This window comes from Astyanax mexicanus, chromosome 21 (genome assembly GCF_023375975.1).
Source record: "Astyanax mexicanus isolate ESR-SI-001 chromosome 21, AstMex3_surface, whole genome shotgun sequence".
Taxonomy (NCBI): domain Eukaryota; kingdom Metazoa; phylum Chordata; class Actinopteri; order Characiformes; family Acestrorhamphidae; genus Astyanax; species Astyanax mexicanus.
In genome coordinates this window covers 744475-762500 of record NC_064428.1, presented here as the reverse complement: position 1 = coordinate 762500, position 18026 = coordinate 744475, and the positions used below count along the sequence as shown (strand labels likewise).

The window sequence follows — 18026 nt, the reverse complement described above, 5'->3', positions numbered from 1 at the left end:
TAGCGCTTTTTACAACAGGTGTTGGCACAAAGCAGCTTTACAGAAACATGATTACAGGACAAAGAATCAGGCAAAACATTAAACATAGAAAATACATAATACAGAACCCCCAGTGAGTGCGGAGGCAAGGAAAAACTCCCTCAGAGCTGCAGGAGGAGGAAGAAACCTTGGGAGGACCAAGACTCACATTAAAGGGGGGACCATCCTACCACTGGTCAAACGGCTTTTAAATAGAAATTTAAAAAGTCTTTTATACATCCATATAGGTTTTATGTACTCAGGAGTGTAATAGCGCCACTAATGGCTTGGATGTAATCTGTAGTGGAGAGTGAGATGGTCGATGAGCAGCTGATCTGTGGTGGTGGTGGAGAAGAGCTGACTTCAGAAACTTCCATCAGTCTGGTCGGACAGGAGACGCGAGAGCCTGAGGGTCCAACATCGGTATCGGGTCAGACAGGTGGGCAGTCAGTAACTCGGAGGAAGGCAGAGAGATGGAATTAGTTTTGACTGGATTTATGTAAAACAGAGAATATTAAAACATTATCAGAGTGTGGCAAATGACTCCGGCAGAACTGAATAAAACAGCCTAACTAAAGGCAGAGAGCCAGAAGGTAACATAGACATGGAGGCATCCTGAAACACCAGCATCCACCCACTCCACCGTCCACAAACCTGAGTGACCGTGTGCAGTGGGAGAACAACAGCACCAGCATCTCAGTTTACCACAATTCCCTCTGTCCATGAACCCCTGAATCTGCAGCCTTATCTAAAGGGAAAAACATTAATTACCAAAAGCTAAACTAAACAAGTAAGTTTTCAGTCTAGACTTAAAGATTGAGACTGTGTCTGAGTCCCGAACATATTCGGGGAGATTATTCCAGAGTTGAGGCGCTTTATAAGAGAAAGCTCTTCCTCCTGCAGAGCTCCTCTGAATTTTAGGCACTACTAATAAACCAGCACCCTGAGATCTGAGTAATCGCGGTGGTTCATAACAGGAGATGAGGTCTTGTAAATACTCAGGAGCGAGCCCGTGTAGGGCTTTATACGTTAACAGGAGAATTTTATAGTCTATGCGGAATTTGACTGGAAGCCAGTGCAGTGCTGATAGTACTGGACTAATATGGTCAAATTTTCTAGTTTTAGTAAGGACCCTGGCTGCAGCATTTTGAACTAGCTGAAGTTTATTTAAGTTACTGCCGGAACATCCAGACAGTAGCGCATTACAATAATCTAGCCTTGAGGTAATAAAGGCATGTACTAATTTTTCTGCGTCATGCAGTGATAGGGCATTTCTTAGCTTGGCGATGTTACGGAGGTGTAGAAAAGCTGTTCTAGTAACATTAGATATGTGTTTATCGAATGCTAGATCTGAATCTATGATAACTCCAAGGTTTTTAGCTGCTGAACCAGGGGTGGCTGAGAAGTCAGCCAGATTTAGCATTAAGTCTGATCATTTATTTCTAGCAGCTTTGGGGCCTAATAGGAGAACTTCTGTTTTATCACTATTTAATAGGAGGAAGTTGTGCGACATCCATGATTTTACATCTTCTACACAATCCTCGATTTTCTTTAATCTCACTCTGTCATCAGGTTTGGCTGATATGAAGAGCTGCGTGTCATCCGCATAACAATGAAAATTCACATTGTGTTTTCTAATAACTTTGCGCAGTGGGAGCATATATAATGTAAATAATAACGGTCCTAATATAGAGCCTTGTGGAATTCCATATCTTACCTTAGTATAACTGGAAGACATATCATTTATCCTCACAAACTGATAGCGTTCGGTTAAGTACGATTTAAACCATGCTAAGGCAGTTCCGGTTACACCGACCATGTTCTCTAGTCTTTCTAAAAGGATAGTATGATCTATTGTATCAAAGGCTGCGCTCAGATCGAGAAGTACGAGTAAGGAAACACAGCCTTGGTCGGCGGCTATAAGTAGATCGTTTGTTATTCTAACTAAAGCTGTCTCAGTGCTATGATAAGGCCTAAATCCAGATTGAAATTTTTCATAGATCTGGTTTCTTTGCAGGTAAGAGCAAAGTTGTTGGGCTACAGCTTTTTCTAAAATCTTAGAAATAAACGGTAAGTTTGAAATAGGTCTATAGTTAGACAGTACACTAGGATCAAGATTTGGTTTCTTGATCAGAGGTTTAATTACAGCTGTTTTAAAGGCTTTGGGTACATGGCCCAGGGCGAGCGATGAGTTTACTATCATTAACAGAGGTTTAATTATATCTGGCAGTACCTGTTTTAATAATTTTGTGGGAACAGCATCAAGTGTGCAGGTTGTGCTGTTTGAAGAGGAGATAATTTTCTCTAGTTCTAGCTGTGGAAGTGGGTTAAAGACTTCCAACCTAACTTCAGTAACAGGGTTTTGTTCTAGATCAGCCAGACCAGATGACAGAGAGGATGTAATATTTATCTGTTTAATTTTATCCCGAATGTTTTCAATTTTACTATCGAAGAAGTCCATAAAATCGTTGCTGGTGTGAATGGCTGGAATCTGAGGTTCAGTACCTGCCTGGTTTTTAGTTAATTTGGAAATAACACTAAAGAGAACTCTAGGATTATTTTTATTTATCTCGATCTGTGAGGCCAGATATGCTGAGCGGGCTTTATTAAGTTCTTTTCTATATTTAACAAGACTGTCTTTCCACGCAGAGTGAAACACTTCCAGTTTAGTTGATCGATATTTACGCTCTAAATTTGGTACTAACTGCTTTAAGGTACGAGTTTGATCATTGTACCACGGTGCGAGCTTTTTCTGTCTCTCTATTTTGTGTTTAAGGGGTGCTACAACATCTAAGGTAGAGCGAAAGGTATTTTATAAACCTTCGGTTAGTTTGTCTAGTTCTACTGGGTCTATAGGAGAGTACATTAGAGTTGATAAGTCTGGAAGCTTATCTGTAAATTGTTGGGCTGTAAAAGGCGTAATTGAACGTTTTACAGAGTAGCTAGGGGATGTACGTATATTATGACTAAGATGTAATTTAAATGAAATAAGGTAATGATCTGAAATCGCGGAGGTTTGAGAACGAATATTCGGGTTATCTATGCTCACACCCAGGGTCAAAACTAAATCCAGAGTATGATTACAGTAATGAGTAGGTCCTGATATATTTTGAATAATACCAACTGAGTCTAAAATCGATGTGAATGCCTTTTTTAATGGATCATCCAATTTTTCGAAATGAATGTTGAAGTCTCCAACTATAATCACTTTATCATTACTTACTGCTAAGTCTGTGACAAGATCACTAAATTCTTTTAAAAATTCTAAATAGGGCCCTGGTGGTCTGTAGATGTTAATTAAAGAAAATGCATTCTTTTTTTTGTAACTGGATTAATTATACTGGTGTAAAGAAGCTCAAAAGAAGTAAAATTTTCATAGTGTTTCTGATTGCTAATTAAGGTACTTTGGAAAAGTATGCAGACCCCACCTCCTCTACCGGACAATCTCGGATTGTGTATATAATTATAGCCTGCAGGGGTGGCTTCATTTAATGCTACATATTCATTTGGCCTAATCCAGGTTTCTGTCAGACACAGAACATCGAATTTCTGATCAGTTATCATTTCATTTACTAGAACTGCTTTTGAATTTAGAGATCTAATATTAAGTAAACCAATCTTTAGGCTTGAAGTGTTAGTACTACAGTCTGGATATGATTGTTTAATATAAGTTAAGTTATTTAGATTTACTGTTTTAGTTTTTTGATGTTTTTGTTTGACTCGGGGGACAGACACAGTCTGAATACATTGGTATCTAGGTAACGTCTCTTTGCAGCTCGCAGACGGTCGGTTAAGCCTCTCTGTCTGCGGCCTGGTCCCGGCTCTGGATTGTCAGCAGCTTCTAATACTACTCTGCCGACTAGCTAAAAGACTATGAGCTATGCTGCATGAAAGTAAGGCAGCACCCTCCCGCGTGGGGTGGACACCATCCCTACCTAAAAGACCAGGCTTGCCCTCAAAGTGTAGCCAGTTATCTATAAAGCCCACATGATTTTCTGCACACCACTTGGACATCCAGCGGTTCAGCGAAGAAAGCCTGCTGTAAGCTTCATCACCACGCCTCATTGGGATGGGGCCAGAGCAGATTACCTCCTCGGACAGCGTCTGGGCCTGTTTAATCACCTCTTTAATATTAGCCTTAGTTACTTCAGACTGCCGCAGACGAATATCATTGGCCCCTACATGAATTACTACCCTCGAATATCTCCTATTCCCTAACCTAAGGTTGCCACTAATGTCCGGTGCTCTGGCTCCCGGTAAACAAGTAACTGTTGCCGCTGGTGCCCCTAAAGGAGTAGCTAATTTCACGTGTCGGACGATAGAGTCTCCTATCACCAGAGTACCTTTAACAGGCTCCTCAGTTGGTGCTTCACTGAGCGGGGCAAACCTGTTTGACACGTGAACTGGGGGAGCGTGGTGTTTAGGTGGGCTGGCTGTGGCCTTTGCGGTAGCATTAGCCTTAGCCTTTCGACTATGCCGCCGAGACGTTACCCATTCGCCCCGCTGTGAGGGCTCTAAGGCCGGAGTCGAGGGGGTACTAACTCTCCCTGAGACACCCGGGGCTGCTAACAGTGAATCCTGCTATCTATCCCTTATTAAACCCCGGACGTGCAGCTCTAACTTATTCACCTTATCCACCAAGGTGCTAACTATCTCACACTTAGTACAAATACCACTATTTTTACCAGTATCGGTGGATAAGGGTTCTAAGCTATACATGCCACACTCTAAACAGGTGTAAACCTGAGCAGAAGCCATGGAGAAAAAAGCACTCACCTTGTTTCAGTTGAAATTAGAAACTTACACAAACAAACTGCAGCAGCAAACAGCTAATCCAGCAAACCTGAGGAAAAAGTCTATAAAAGTAGACTGAGAGTGGATTAATAGGTGTGTAGAGCAAAGAGGAAGCAGACTAAAAGTGGATTAGTAAGTGTGAAGAGAGTAAAAGAGAAGAAAACAGAGAAAAGTGTAGAAGCTGAAGATTAAAGCAAGCTTTCAGCAGCAGAGCAGCACAGCAGCAGAGCAGCACAGCAGCAGACCAGAGTAGTAGAGAGCAGAGCAGGGAGCAGAGCCTTCTGAAGTGAGGAGGAACATTACATAAGGTGAGCTAAATTTGGTCCAATGCAAAGGACGGTCAGATGTATGGAGCTAATTCAAGTTAGTTGTTGATAGAAACAGCACGTGTGTCGGCTTCGTAGAGTGTGTTAAGCACAGAGTGCTATAAGCTTAAAATAAAGGCTAAATTAATCTATATGCTTAAAAAAATCGTGTGTTCGTAAACATTGTTAAGCATATTAGAGAAGAAGAAAAGTAATTGTAAATTATTGTTATTTTGGTTTAATGAGTGTGCAGGGCATAAGGGGGCAGAACGTGCATAATCATGTTTAAAAAAAACACTGCATTAAAAAAAAATATATGCACTCTTAGTGCTTCCTTTTCATTTACTGGATAGAAACTGAAGCTGAAAGCTAATCTCCGAGTTGTAGCTTGAAGAATTAGCACACAGAGGCACAGCAGTGTAGAGCTGTTCTCTTGGCGCTGGTACGTTAATCGTGTCTCTTGGGTTTATATGAATTGATCAGATAAATAGTCGTCTATAAACAAAGGCAATGTTATTCCATTAAAAAAGTATTGCTTAATTAATTGGTAATCACCTCCTCTATTTTAGACAGAGTGTAGTTACTGTACTTTGGAGTAGTATTGCCCCCTACTGACCTGTCTTGGTATGGCTGCTGCATATGCAGCTTTGAGTTAATGCATTCTGGTGTTGAAATGTTGCATTGTGGTTCAATACACACCTCAATTTCTAACTATACTGCAACATCACAAGCCTTGAATGCATTTTTAACGCATACGCTGGTATTCGTTTTAACAGGTAGAATCGAACGTGGCCAGTTTCTTTCAGTCAATCGTAAGTCCTATACCAAGATGGAAATGATCTGTTTTCGTGAATAACACTATAGACATAAGGCAAAAATTAAAACATCTAAAATGTGTCACTTGACAATAAGGTCATACACAGACTATTAAATGTTTGAATAATGTATCAAAATGTATGCCTACATTACGTCGCATATGCAGTATGTTGTGCCCCCCTCACCCCGTTGGAACAGGAAAAAAAGTTCAGGCTCAGGATTTTTTTTCACTATCACCCCTGTTAATTTGCTTTGGTACATCAAGATCACTGCTGGACTGCGAGTGGTCAACCACCCAAACGCATCACCCTGTCAAGAGTAGCTCTGTGGAAAGAAACTATTGACACAACTTTGTATAAACAGACAATCTACAGTATCTGTGTTAGTGTGGTGGGTCAGTACAGAGGTTCATTACACAGTGTGTAAATGTGTGTATTAGTAAAATTCCTGTTACACTTTAATTGTGCAGTTGTAAAGATTTGTTTTTCTTTACAGTGTTACAAATAAAAGTGATTCCTTTTGCACATCAGTTGTCTTTCTTGTGCATGTGTTGTATTTTATTGGTAGTTAATAAATTAATTTATTCACTAGTTATTGTGAAGATGCATTGAAAAAAATGTCATTTTAAACACATTAAAAGTATCAGTAATCAGCAATCAGTGGTATTTATTAAGTAGTTATCAGTGAGTTAATAGTACATATAAGATCAGTGACTTTTCACTTTACTTACGGGGTCACAAATATGCTGAGTAGTGTTTCTGTACTAGTAATTAATGATGAACTAAGCTCAGTGTATGAAACATCCACTTTTTTCTTAGGAATAAATATAAGCATTAGTGTATTTTTGAGTGTTTATTCTAGGTGTAGCTGCTTCCCTGCATCAATAGACCTTGTTGCTGCTGTACAGTGGTAAGAAGGTGGGCTCTAATCAGGACCTGTTGCAATGTCTGACACACTATGTCCAAACATTATGGAGTCTGGAAATGAGGAGACTAAAGGGTTCTGAGATATCAACACAAAGAAACAAAATTAAATGCAAATACTTTCATAAAACTCTGAATTGATTCTAAAGAATAAACTGTGCAGCTGAGGGAGGGCTTATGAAAAAAAAATGGTATCTGACCCAAACATTATGGAGGGCTTATTGGATATATACAGTTAAATATACCTTAATGGAGTTTGCATTTGTTAGTTAAAACTCACCTTATACCATATACTTGGGCAGAATTGTCAGAATGGCATTTTTTAATAAATGGTAATACATAGATTATATCTCTGTGTAGTTAATAATTACTTAATGAAACGTTAAGTGTGTAGTTAGCACAGTTCACAATTGGTTACTTAATAATTATAAATATGTTAAGTTTGCAGTTAATGATATGAAAAAGTAATTAGTGCTGAACTGATAACATAGTGCTTGATTACATAATCGTAAGTTAATGAGCACCTAGTTATTAGTTAAGAAGGCTTTAATGATGTACTTACTACAGTAACTGATGACTGCTTACTGATTAATTACACTTGAGTCAACATAGAGTATTATAATACTAAGAAATAATTAATAAATAACTAAGGTGGTAACTCTTCATTACTTAAAGATTAATTATGGAACCGTATTGTAAAGTGTTACCGAAAACTTCTTACAATTAAATCACAATAAATGTAAAATGTATATTTTGCCCACAAACAGTTTTGAAACATTTAAGATAATCCTAGAAAATACAACAATGGATGGTACCTTGTCAAAAAAAGAGCAAGAGTCGTGTTATTGTTTAAACCCAATTAAATACAACATGGTTAAACCACTGATAACCAAATACAGCTAAATTATCAAATGCTAGTTAAACCTTGCTGATTCAGACTTGACTGTGTAGGAAAATTTAATCAGGACACATCCAAACTCATATACCAGAGGTGGCATTTTATTTAGTAAATATTCTGTAAAACTTTTATTTAGCCAATTTCTATTTTAATCAGTTCTTTCTAGTAAGAAATCCTCTCCCCTCTGCTGAGTGTTTAGATAAGGCTGATGGGCTGGAATTTACGACGGAGGTGGAAGAGAGTCTCTTCTCACCCCACAGAATTTGAGCCTGCAATGCTGAAAATGGAATCCCAAGCTTAGAACATTTATTTTAACTTCATCAATCTTATTTCTTAGTGCTTTGCAGCAATAACTAAGCACAAACCCCTAAATTGGTGTAACATTTGGAGGATTTACATTTTTTCAAGACGCTCACGTTCAATCTCTGTATGATCCTCTACACCCGTGTCATCAGGGAAGCTGACCTCATTCTTTCAGCACATACTGTTGCTGAACCTAAACCTGCAGAACAACTGCAGCAGTGGTCACTTTTTTTTTGGCCAGGCAGTGTATGTACAAACGTTTTGGGACTCCTGATCATTTAAAATCAAGGATAATATAAAAGTTGATCTTGCTTTTGTTGGATTCATGTTTGTGCTCTTCAGAACACTGTTCTATTAGCAATATTTCTTTACAGGGACTAGACAAGCTGTGTGTGTGCATTTGCAAATCTCTCTCAGTAATGGGTGAAATGGAAAATAGCTAAATGTGTTCATTAGTATGGTTGTTCACAAACATATGGACATATTGTATACCCTTTTGCCTGACTTTCATTGTCTCTTTAATCTGTTATTTAAATAATTTATTGCATTTTCTATATCTACTAATTACATGCCTGACAACAAATGCAATGAAGCAGCCACAAAATCATGACGTAAAACGGACCCTGATTACATGTAAAAATCAACTTTATCATTATTATTAATACTAATATTTTTTTCTCCAAAAAAAAATGTCTCTCCGTACTAAACCATCACTGATCATCAGTACATTTTACATTTTATTTGTAAATCAAGGGAGCAGAGTCTGGAGGAAGAGTGGAGAGACAAACTGCTCGAGGTCTAGTGTGAAGTTTCCACCAATCAGTGATGGTTTAATGAAGAGTCATGTCTGTCATCTGCTGGTGTTGATCCACTGTGTTTTATTATCAAGTCTAAAGTCAGTGCAGTTTTGTTTTCCCACAAAATCTTACAACACTTCATATCTTACAGCTTCCCTCTGCTACTGACAACTTGGAGATACGGATTTCATTTTCCAGCAGGCACACTACCCACACTGCCAAAAGTATCAGTTGGTCTTATATAATAATCTTATTTTCCAAGACACTCATTTTGGGGTTTTCATTGGCTGTAAGCCAAAATCATCAACAATAAAAGAAATAAACGACTAAAATAAATCAATCTATAATTTCATAATAATTTCAAGTCCATGAGACATCCTCTCTTTCTTTCCCTCCTTTTTCTTTCCTCTCAATAAAGAGAAAGAGAGGAAAAAAGTAATACATAAATATTCTATCTGTAAAAGGTCTTCCCCATTTCAGTTTCAGTTTCCATTTTTGTTGGAGGAATGATTTAGTTTTTTTGTATTTTCCCTACTCCTGGGAAAGCCAGCTTCCTCCTGGCATCCTTTCTTCTATTTTTCCCGCCAGAAACCCCTCATTAGGTGCGGCGTCTTCTTTAGTCTTCTACCTCTTTTTTGCACTCACCTCTTCTGAGACCATGCCTACAATTGTGAATCAAATATCCTGGGTTCGATTCCCTTTCTGGGTGAGCCCTTACATAAACACTTTAAAACATATTAATATTTATTTTTATTATAGACTATGCATTTTCAGATACTGTTTCTGTTACACTGCCTTTATCATTGTATCATTGCTGTTTTTGTGTGTTTGTGTATTTTACTGGAGCATACATGAGTGTGTGTGTGTGTGTGTGTGTATATATATATATATATATATATACTTCACATAAAGAACACAGTTGTTTGGATGCACAGAAAAACAGCTTTTATTGAAGCCCAAAGAGAGAAAGAGAGAGAGAGAGAGAGAATGGTCAGAGTTCAGAATCCTAAAGACCTATTCACACCAAGTACAATTTTTACAGATTGGCCAAAGAGTGGCAAAACATGCTACAATAATATAGTGTTTCTTAGAGGAAATGGCCAAACCGGCAATAAAACAAGCATTTAAATATATAAATTAAAGGCAGTAGGGCTCAACAGAAATCCATACAAATTAGCAAAGAACCAATGACTGTGGACATGACTTGATAAAAAAAAAAAAAATTATTCATCAAAACCAAGTGTTTTTTCTATAATAATAGTGTACATAGGCCCCACCCCAGGTGTGCAGGGAGTTAACACTACTACTTTAGTCATTTTTTCAGTTTCAGAATTTCTGTGTATTTGGTGGTTTGTCCCTCTTGCTGCTGCTCAGACTCCACAGGTGGGTAAAAGCTCTTAGGAGCAAATCAGACCTACCTGAGAGTGTGAACATCAGCATCAGAGAAAGGTCTGTCAGTTTAAAATGAAAATAAAATCTGTATATTTTATAGTTTTAAATAAAAGTTTATAGTTTGGAGGAAGGATTTAGCACAGCATCTACACACACACATGCCCACACTCAAACAGTGGGGATTAAAGCTCATTTCCCAGGAAAGATGATGACGTCCTGCTCATAGTAATCTGAGAGAATTTTATTCAGCTCATCAATTCCCATCTCGCGTGGCTGAAGTTTGTTTTTCTCTGTAGACTTGCAGGGTTTCTGCTCAGAGAGGAAGGCCTTACACTTAACTATATTCTTTTTGTTCTTGCAGTAATAAGCAGACCAGAAGAATTTGGGAACGTTGACTCCATGCTCAATGTCTTCCGACCCTCTTTTTATCGGCAGCCATGTTTCTCCTGGAATCACTCCGGCCACAATGTACGCCTCTTCATTAACACAGCCTGCTTTAATTTGCCTGCGCATCACGTTCTCCACCTGTGTTGCCCAGTTATTATTATTCTCCATTAGCTGCGGTGCTGCGTTGGTGAGTGTGTAGGTGGAGTCTGTATGATCTTTATCAACAGCATGACCTCTTGGAAACACGTGGCCTCTGGTGTAGCGACACCCTTCATGCTCAATGTTGTAATCAGGGTCCTCAGCCTGATTCTTCAGGATTTCCCCTTCGGACGCTCTCATCTCATCGCCCGGAAGATCATCCAGCTGTGTTGGAAAAAGGAAGAGAGAATGGAACTGAAAGTGCAGAAAGACCTCTAGTTCCCTCACTAACCCAGAAATCCTCAGGTACATCAGTACATGTCTGACACCACAGGCTTCTTCCAAAGATGTGAAGTATTTGCATCCATTACTCCGGTAGAAGTGTTAGTTATATATATTATTTTTGCACTCTGAAGTATACTACTAGGTTTAGATGTAGGTCTGTTTAAGAGTTCTTTTATTAGAATTACTGTTAGACTACACATATAACAATTAGCAGAAGATTCTCAGGATATGTACCGGTAATGGATTGTAGTACCTTCAGTGTGCACAGGATTATAATAGGAATGAAGAAGCCTTGAAAGAATATTTTCTATAAAATCTGCCAAATGTTTATCTGTTCTGTGTTGGATAATTACATTTTAAATGATCAGGTTCAGTGCAGCTCGTGTACTATTTACTCTAAGCTATTCCACCTTAAACTACAAGCCAAGAATACTTTATATATAAGGCAAGAATACTTAATTATACTTTTCCTAAGTATATCTTGATCAAAAGTAAATGCCAAATATACTTAGTCTTTTCTGTATAATTGTCAGTATGAGCAAAAAAAAAAAAATATATATATATGTATATGTATATGTGTATATATTCAAAAAAACAAAAGCATTCTTGTTTAATTTTAGTTTACAAAAAAAGTACACTTAAATAAACATCTTTTTAAAAATAAAATTCTTTACATACTGCAGTTCTTCTGTTTCTATGCATATTTATTACCCTTCATTCATCCTATTCTTTAATCTTCAGGACAGAGCAGCTACTGTTTGGGTGGTGGGTCATTCTCAGCACTGCGGTGACACAGACATGATGGTGTTGTGCTGGTTTTTAAACACCTCAGTGTGTGTCACTATTGGACTGAGAATAGTCCACCAACAGTGTCCTGTGGACAGAGTCCTGTGACTTCATTCTGGATCTGCTGCATCTAAAATAAAATACTGTTTGATGGAGACTGAATTAAATGATTAGTGTAAAGGCTTTATTTCGGTTTATATTTAATGGTAAAGTTGGTAAAGTCTCCTCATGTTTAGAGTTATTTGTGAGGGTAAACTGACGGATTATTTTACTGATGGGCACAGCTGATTGTTCATTATAGATTCTAAATCGATTTAATAAAGTAGGCATGTGCAGTAAACTCCTGAAAATACATTTCACAAATACTACAGTATAAAGCTTAATTATTAATATGTTTTGCTGTGTAGTGATTTACTTATTGTGAAATGCAAGGTGACAATGTCTAATTAGAGAGTTGTTAATACTGAACAGCTCACCATAAAATATATATATATATATTTGTCCCCCTGGGAGATCTGGCAGGAGCCAACACTAAGGTTGACTCACCTGTGGTTCAATCTTCCAAACGAATCCGTCTCCAAATCCTCTGTTCTTTTGATTAAATACGTAGGCGGAGTAGACGGGGATCCTGTGGTATGTGTCATACAGAGTGGCAAAACTCTGCTTTCCGTTCCAGACCTGACAGATCTGCCTGTACCGCTCGCCCTCCAGGACCGAGGTTATAACTTTATTCTGATCCTCTGGGTTGACCATGAAGAACTCTATACACTCTGTAAATGACTTTACAACCTTAGACATGGCCAGTGAGACGACCCCCAGCAGCAGCAGCAGCGTGAGAAGCTTCATCCTGACGTTCAGCAGATCTCCGTCTGAGGAAAACCATACATGGGATGCATATATAGAGAGAAAGGAGTGGGGTGTGGAGGAGATAACAGCTGATAACGGGAGCTAACCTGATACTGGGAACCTTTTACCTTTTACACACCTCAGTTCAGACATCATCAGCATCCCACAGTCACACACTGATGAACAGTCAATCATCAGAACAAATAATGAATAAAGCAGTAGCGCCTCAAATGCTTCGTATTCTCCCACACAGAAATGTAATATATGGCATCCCTATATCAACAGTGGTGTGTGTATATTAAGAATATGCTGCCTCTGTTCACATTGTGGCTCCAGCCAGAGATGTACATTCTCTACTGATCATGCACGCGCCCTGCTATTACGTTCAAACTTACTAACACCTTTTATATTTGGAGTCAATTTGACCCAGCAATTTTAAACTATAGAAAATTATTATATAATTATAAGAATTTTATGCAAGTTTATGTTACATGCTATTTGTTTGTTGACTACTTAAATAGCCATTTTAAAAGTGTTCTACCCTTTATACAACCAGAACACATGTAATGCATCTATGGAGAAATATGCACATCACAATAAAATTTAATTAATTTACATAAAATTGAAAATAGAATGCTTATTGGTATTTTATTGGCTTCATATTATTTCTTAGTACATATATAAAAAAAGTTTATCCAACTATCCCTGTACGCACACCTCCCTCTACATATATCATCGGATTGATGGTGTTCTGAAGAACTGAAATGCTGATTTTATTTGTTTCTTGGGCGTGGCTGACAGTATATCTGGTGAGACCTGGAACTATGTTGATGACATTAAGCAGCACTAAGTCTATCCTTGTGTTCAAGTCATGAGACAAACCATAACCTTTCACCTTTGGAGAAAGTCTGTTTGCTAGAGGGTCTACAGGGTCTGTCCATGTTTCTTGCAGTAATACAGATATAATTGCTATTTTAGGGCTCTGAAGTTTTTTGAAAATTATATAATTGCATGTCATAGTGACCAATCAGCCTGTCACCGAACTTTTGACTTTTTTCTGTAAAAACTACACAACGCAATACTTGTACTTTTACATTTAGTACTTGAGTAAAAGTAATACTTTGCTGCTTTTTCTTAAGTATGAAGCTTAAAGAACACTTCAACTTCTGAAGTCACTTATTTATAGACTGCTTGTACTTTTAGTCGAGTCTGGTTCTCTAGTACTTTATACATGTCTGGCTCCAACAGGACCACCGTAGAGCAGCGATTTCTTATGTGGTGGTCATTCTCAGCACTGCAGTGACCTTGATATAAAGTATTAGTTGTTAGTGTGTGTACTGTGCTGCGATAAGTGGATTAGAGGCAGCAGTGCTGTTGGAGTTTTTAAACATCTCAGTGTCACAGCTGAACTGAGAATAGTCCACCAACCAGAAATATCTAGCCGGCAGCTTTTTGTGGGCAGCATCCTGAGGACACTGATGAAGAACTAGAGACTGACCAACACAAACAATTTAACCCTAATGTTGAGTTCAGCCTTTTGGATGAGCATATTTTAGTAACTACATCCTAATAAAAAAGTATTTCAATGGTAAGCCATTTCAGTTCTCTTCACTTCTCCACTCCTGCTGGTCATGCTGGTAAGCTTGGTCTTGACCCAACTCAGCGCACTACAGTGTAATGTGAGGTGGCAGTTTGTGCATTTGCATTCGAATAGTTAAACATTTCCTTGGCTGTCTATAGAGACTCCTCTCTATCTTTCTGTTCAAATAAAGGAAGTGCTGAAGGAGCTCTTTGGTAGACAAGACAGGTGGCAGTTATGTGATAAAGCTCAACTGAAAGTGTGCTTCAAAAATTCTAGTCACCAACTGCTCACTTTTCTTTTCACTTCTAAATAGTGTTTTTACTTTACTTTTACTTTTTACATTATTTTTCTTTCACAGTGCTGTGGAGGCATTTTGGCTCCCCACTATTTTCAGAATTGTTGTTGTAATTCTGTTACATTGGTGGGGTTTCAAGCATAAATCTCCCAATAGGATTCAGGTCAGGGTCATTTCACCCCTTGACTCTACCATTGACCCCTACATCTTGTTTTGTGTGTAACCCTTTCCCTTGGAACAAAGTTCCATTCATTAATATCTTTGTAATGGAAGCTTAAATTAGCTTTTATTTCATTTATTTTTTTCATTTAGCCTTAAAAGCTGCAGCCACTGCAGCATTTTCAATGCCAGACAGAGGTTTGATAAAAATGACGAGTGTTTTGGTGGACAGATTTTATTAAAGCAGATCTGCAGGACAGCATACTCTATTACCAGCATCTATCCAACAAGGAACATCAACTGATCCTTGTTTTATTTCTCCGTAGCAGCAGGAACAATTGCAAATCTTCAAGGATTTTTTTTTTTTATGCAACTCACAAAGGTGTTACTCAGTATGACTTTGCATACTATGCAGTGCTTTTGAAAACCTCTGTTGGCAAAGGAGAACCTTTTTACCCCAAGGAAAATTTTAATCTTTGTATAACCACTAAAATATTACACCCGCATAAAGTAACATTATGTTCATTAACAATTTAAAGAGCAACTTGTGTGCTCAAGTGATTGCAAAATGTTACAACTAAGAAGCCAACTTAAGCATGTTAAAGGCTTATTTCACAATTTGTCATAAAGGCTTTATTTAAGCTTAAGCACAAGCCTGTCAGCTGCTGTGAAAGGTTTATATTGGTGTTTAGTCTTATGAATGGTTTATATCCATAAAGTGCTCCACACAATTTTGTTTGTATTGTCATGTAGGTGTGTTATGGTGGACAAGGATATCAAGGAAATACCTTCGGACACCTTTGAACGTTCATTTTATCATCACCAAAGTAAAAAAACAAAAAAAAAAACAATTTTGTTGAGAGGTAAAATCTCTATTAGTTTTACTTGCTTAATTCACAGTTTATAAATGTAATTATTTGAAGCAGATTGTTTGGATCCTCTTTTTCATTTTTAACTTTTTCACTTTGTGTGGGGATATAAGATTTTTACTAGGCCTTAAGTGGCTATTTAAATGACAATGTTGTGCCATACTACCAGTATGCAAAATTATGAGCAAAATCTTTTTACTATAAAAAACATCTTCAGTGAAATTCTCAAAAAAATTTCTCATTAAAATTGTAATGAACAATCATTCAACATTTTATACTGTTATTTTAAGGTAATTATACATAGTCTAGTTCTTGTTCAGGTTTAACATGAACTGAGAAAAATCCAATAATATTATTTTTCAAAGAGATCTCCAGGCTGCTGGCAGAATACAGTCAAAATCCCCCAGGATGCGTCAGAAGCTGCACAAATGATGAAATCCAGTGTGGGGGAAAATCAACATTTATTCCATGTATTCCTGATTTACTTCATGTATTCATAATCAATTATACTGATTATTCCTGTTAATCATTCAATATTCATCCTGTTAATCATTCAATCAGTATTTTATCATTGAGTGTTATGTGAACTTATATTCTCTGATAAGGCCATTCATTCAGACTTAAGGGCAAAGATTATAAAAGCAGCTTCTGCCTGGAGACTAGCGGGTCATAGCAAATGGTGTTTTCTGATTTATGAATTATTCTTGACTTTTGCTTATTCGTGCGTTTTCTGTTCCTCTTTTTAAGAGAACAAGACGTCCAGTGTTTTTTCAGCATCTTTTCTCTTGTTAGGTCCCAATCTTTTATTCCATATATGGTAGTGACCTGTTCCAAAACAGAAAACGAGGGGATTGCCTCATGTATGCAGGGGGGACTGTATAAAAATGCCCAGTCGACACAGAAAGGGGCTTTTTCCGACTTTCTTGACTACTCTCATTCTTCATCCATTGCTTTTGCTTTATTTTTCCTTTTTGCAACTTCAAAATAAAAACCTTCTCTTTTTGGCATCCCGGCTCGTTGACTGTCTTTGTCGAATTCCACGACAAATTGGCGTCCCTGCGGTGGGCTGCTCGTGCACCGGGACCTCTAGACCCTGCAAGAAAAGCGGAGGACGCTCTTGGGTTAAAAAAAAAAAAAGAAACCCAACCTTAGAACCTCAACTGTTTTTTAGAGGAAAAGGCGTTTTCTCTGGGGGTCGAGGGGTGTCCGGGGCCGCTGCAGCCGCACCACGTGTGAGTATATTTTTATATCTTTCTTCGTCTGGTTTGAGCCCCCTGGCACACAGTCTGAGTTGATGTGAAGAGGTTAGAGGCAAAAGGAGGAACCTGTAATTCTTTGGTGCTGTGTGTTTGCCTCAATCCGAGATTTGGGGCATAGCCCAGAAAAACTGGTTCCTGGGGCCGGATAACCCGCCTTTGTATGACGATATTTAAAGGTTAAAGATTTTTTCCCCTGGTTTTTTGTGAGAAAACGGAGGGCACAGTCTGACGGGGCTGTGAGCACATAGGCACAGCGATAGAGTCGCGAACCTGCTGGTGAAGAAAAATGGATCGATCCCTCATCTGTGTGTTGAGAGCGGGGGGTTTCGGGCCAGAGGGGAAACTTTGTTAAAGTACATTTTTCTAAGGGGAAATGAACGGGGATGCCGAAAGACAAGTGTCTTATAAATTTTTTTGCTATCTAAATTTTTTTTTGGCTTTGCTCCGCACCGCTTCCGTTCTTTTCTCACTTCTAAATTTTTCTGTCTGGTTTTTATCCTCTCGTCTTTTCCTGTTTAGAGTGAGTGAAACAGAAGTGTGTGCGACAGTGCGACTGACAGAGAGGAAAAGAAAAGGGTGTACGAGTGTCTGTTAAAGGGATTAAAAGTGTACCAGTGAGTGAGAAAGTGTATGGCAGCGAATTAAAGAGTGTGTGTAAGGCAGGGTGAGTGAAACAGAAGTGTGTGCGTATGTGTTGGAGTGTGTGTGAAACTGTGTGAGAGCGGGGCTGATTGAGTGTACGAAGTCGTGAGTGACAACGAAATAGGAAATGGATGAGTCCCACTGCAGGGGAGGAGTCCAAGGTGGAATAGGTGGAGTTGGTCCAGCCCATTGGGTTTTAGACTGAGAGGTTGATTTTTAATTGTGAATTAACGCTTGTGAGATATCATAGAAAATAGAGTAATACACAGTGAAAATGAGGGACAGAGGCGAACAGAAAAAGAAAAGGCTTTTGTATGGGTAGATATATATATATATATATATATATATATATATATAAGAAAATATAAGGATATAAAAAACCTAACTATACAAGGTAAAGATCTATCTGTAAACGGAGCAGTGCAGTAGATGTTACTAACGGTCATAAATAATTAAATAATTAACAGAGTAAAGTGCAATGACATCTATTATGACAGTGACTAATGTGAAATAGAAATATAATATAATATAC

The 18026-nt window shown here is 38.1% G+C and overlaps 1 protein-coding gene across 1 annotated transcript; it reads right to left on the bottom strand.

Annotated features, from left to right (window-relative positions):
• Window positions 1–9773: 9773 nt before the first annotated feature.
• Window positions 9774–12899, bottom strand: LOC125785637 (endonuclease domain-containing 1 protein-like). Its single transcript, XM_049469595.1, has 2 exons — window positions 12389–12899; window positions 9774–10996 (listed from the first exon to the last, which is right to left on the bottom strand). The coding sequence occupies exons 1-2, from the start codon at window positions 12686–12688 to the stop codon at window positions 10436–10438; spliced, it is 861 nt and encodes a 286-aa protein (XP_049325552.1). The 5' UTR covers window positions 12689–12899; the 3' UTR covers window positions 9774–10435.
• Between the last annotated feature and the right edge of the window lie 5127 nt (window positions 12900–18026).

Bases quoted from the DNA above. Each gene is read 5' to 3' on its own strand.
- LOC125785637 (XM_049469595.1), bottom strand. From the start codon at position 12,688: ATGAAGCTTCTCACGCTGCTGCTGCTGCTGGGGGTCGTCTCACTGGCC. The intron at 10,997-12,388 runs GTGAGTCAACCT...TTTCCAACACAG, and splicing joins TTTGGAAGATTGAACCACAG to CTGGATGATCTTCCGGGCGA.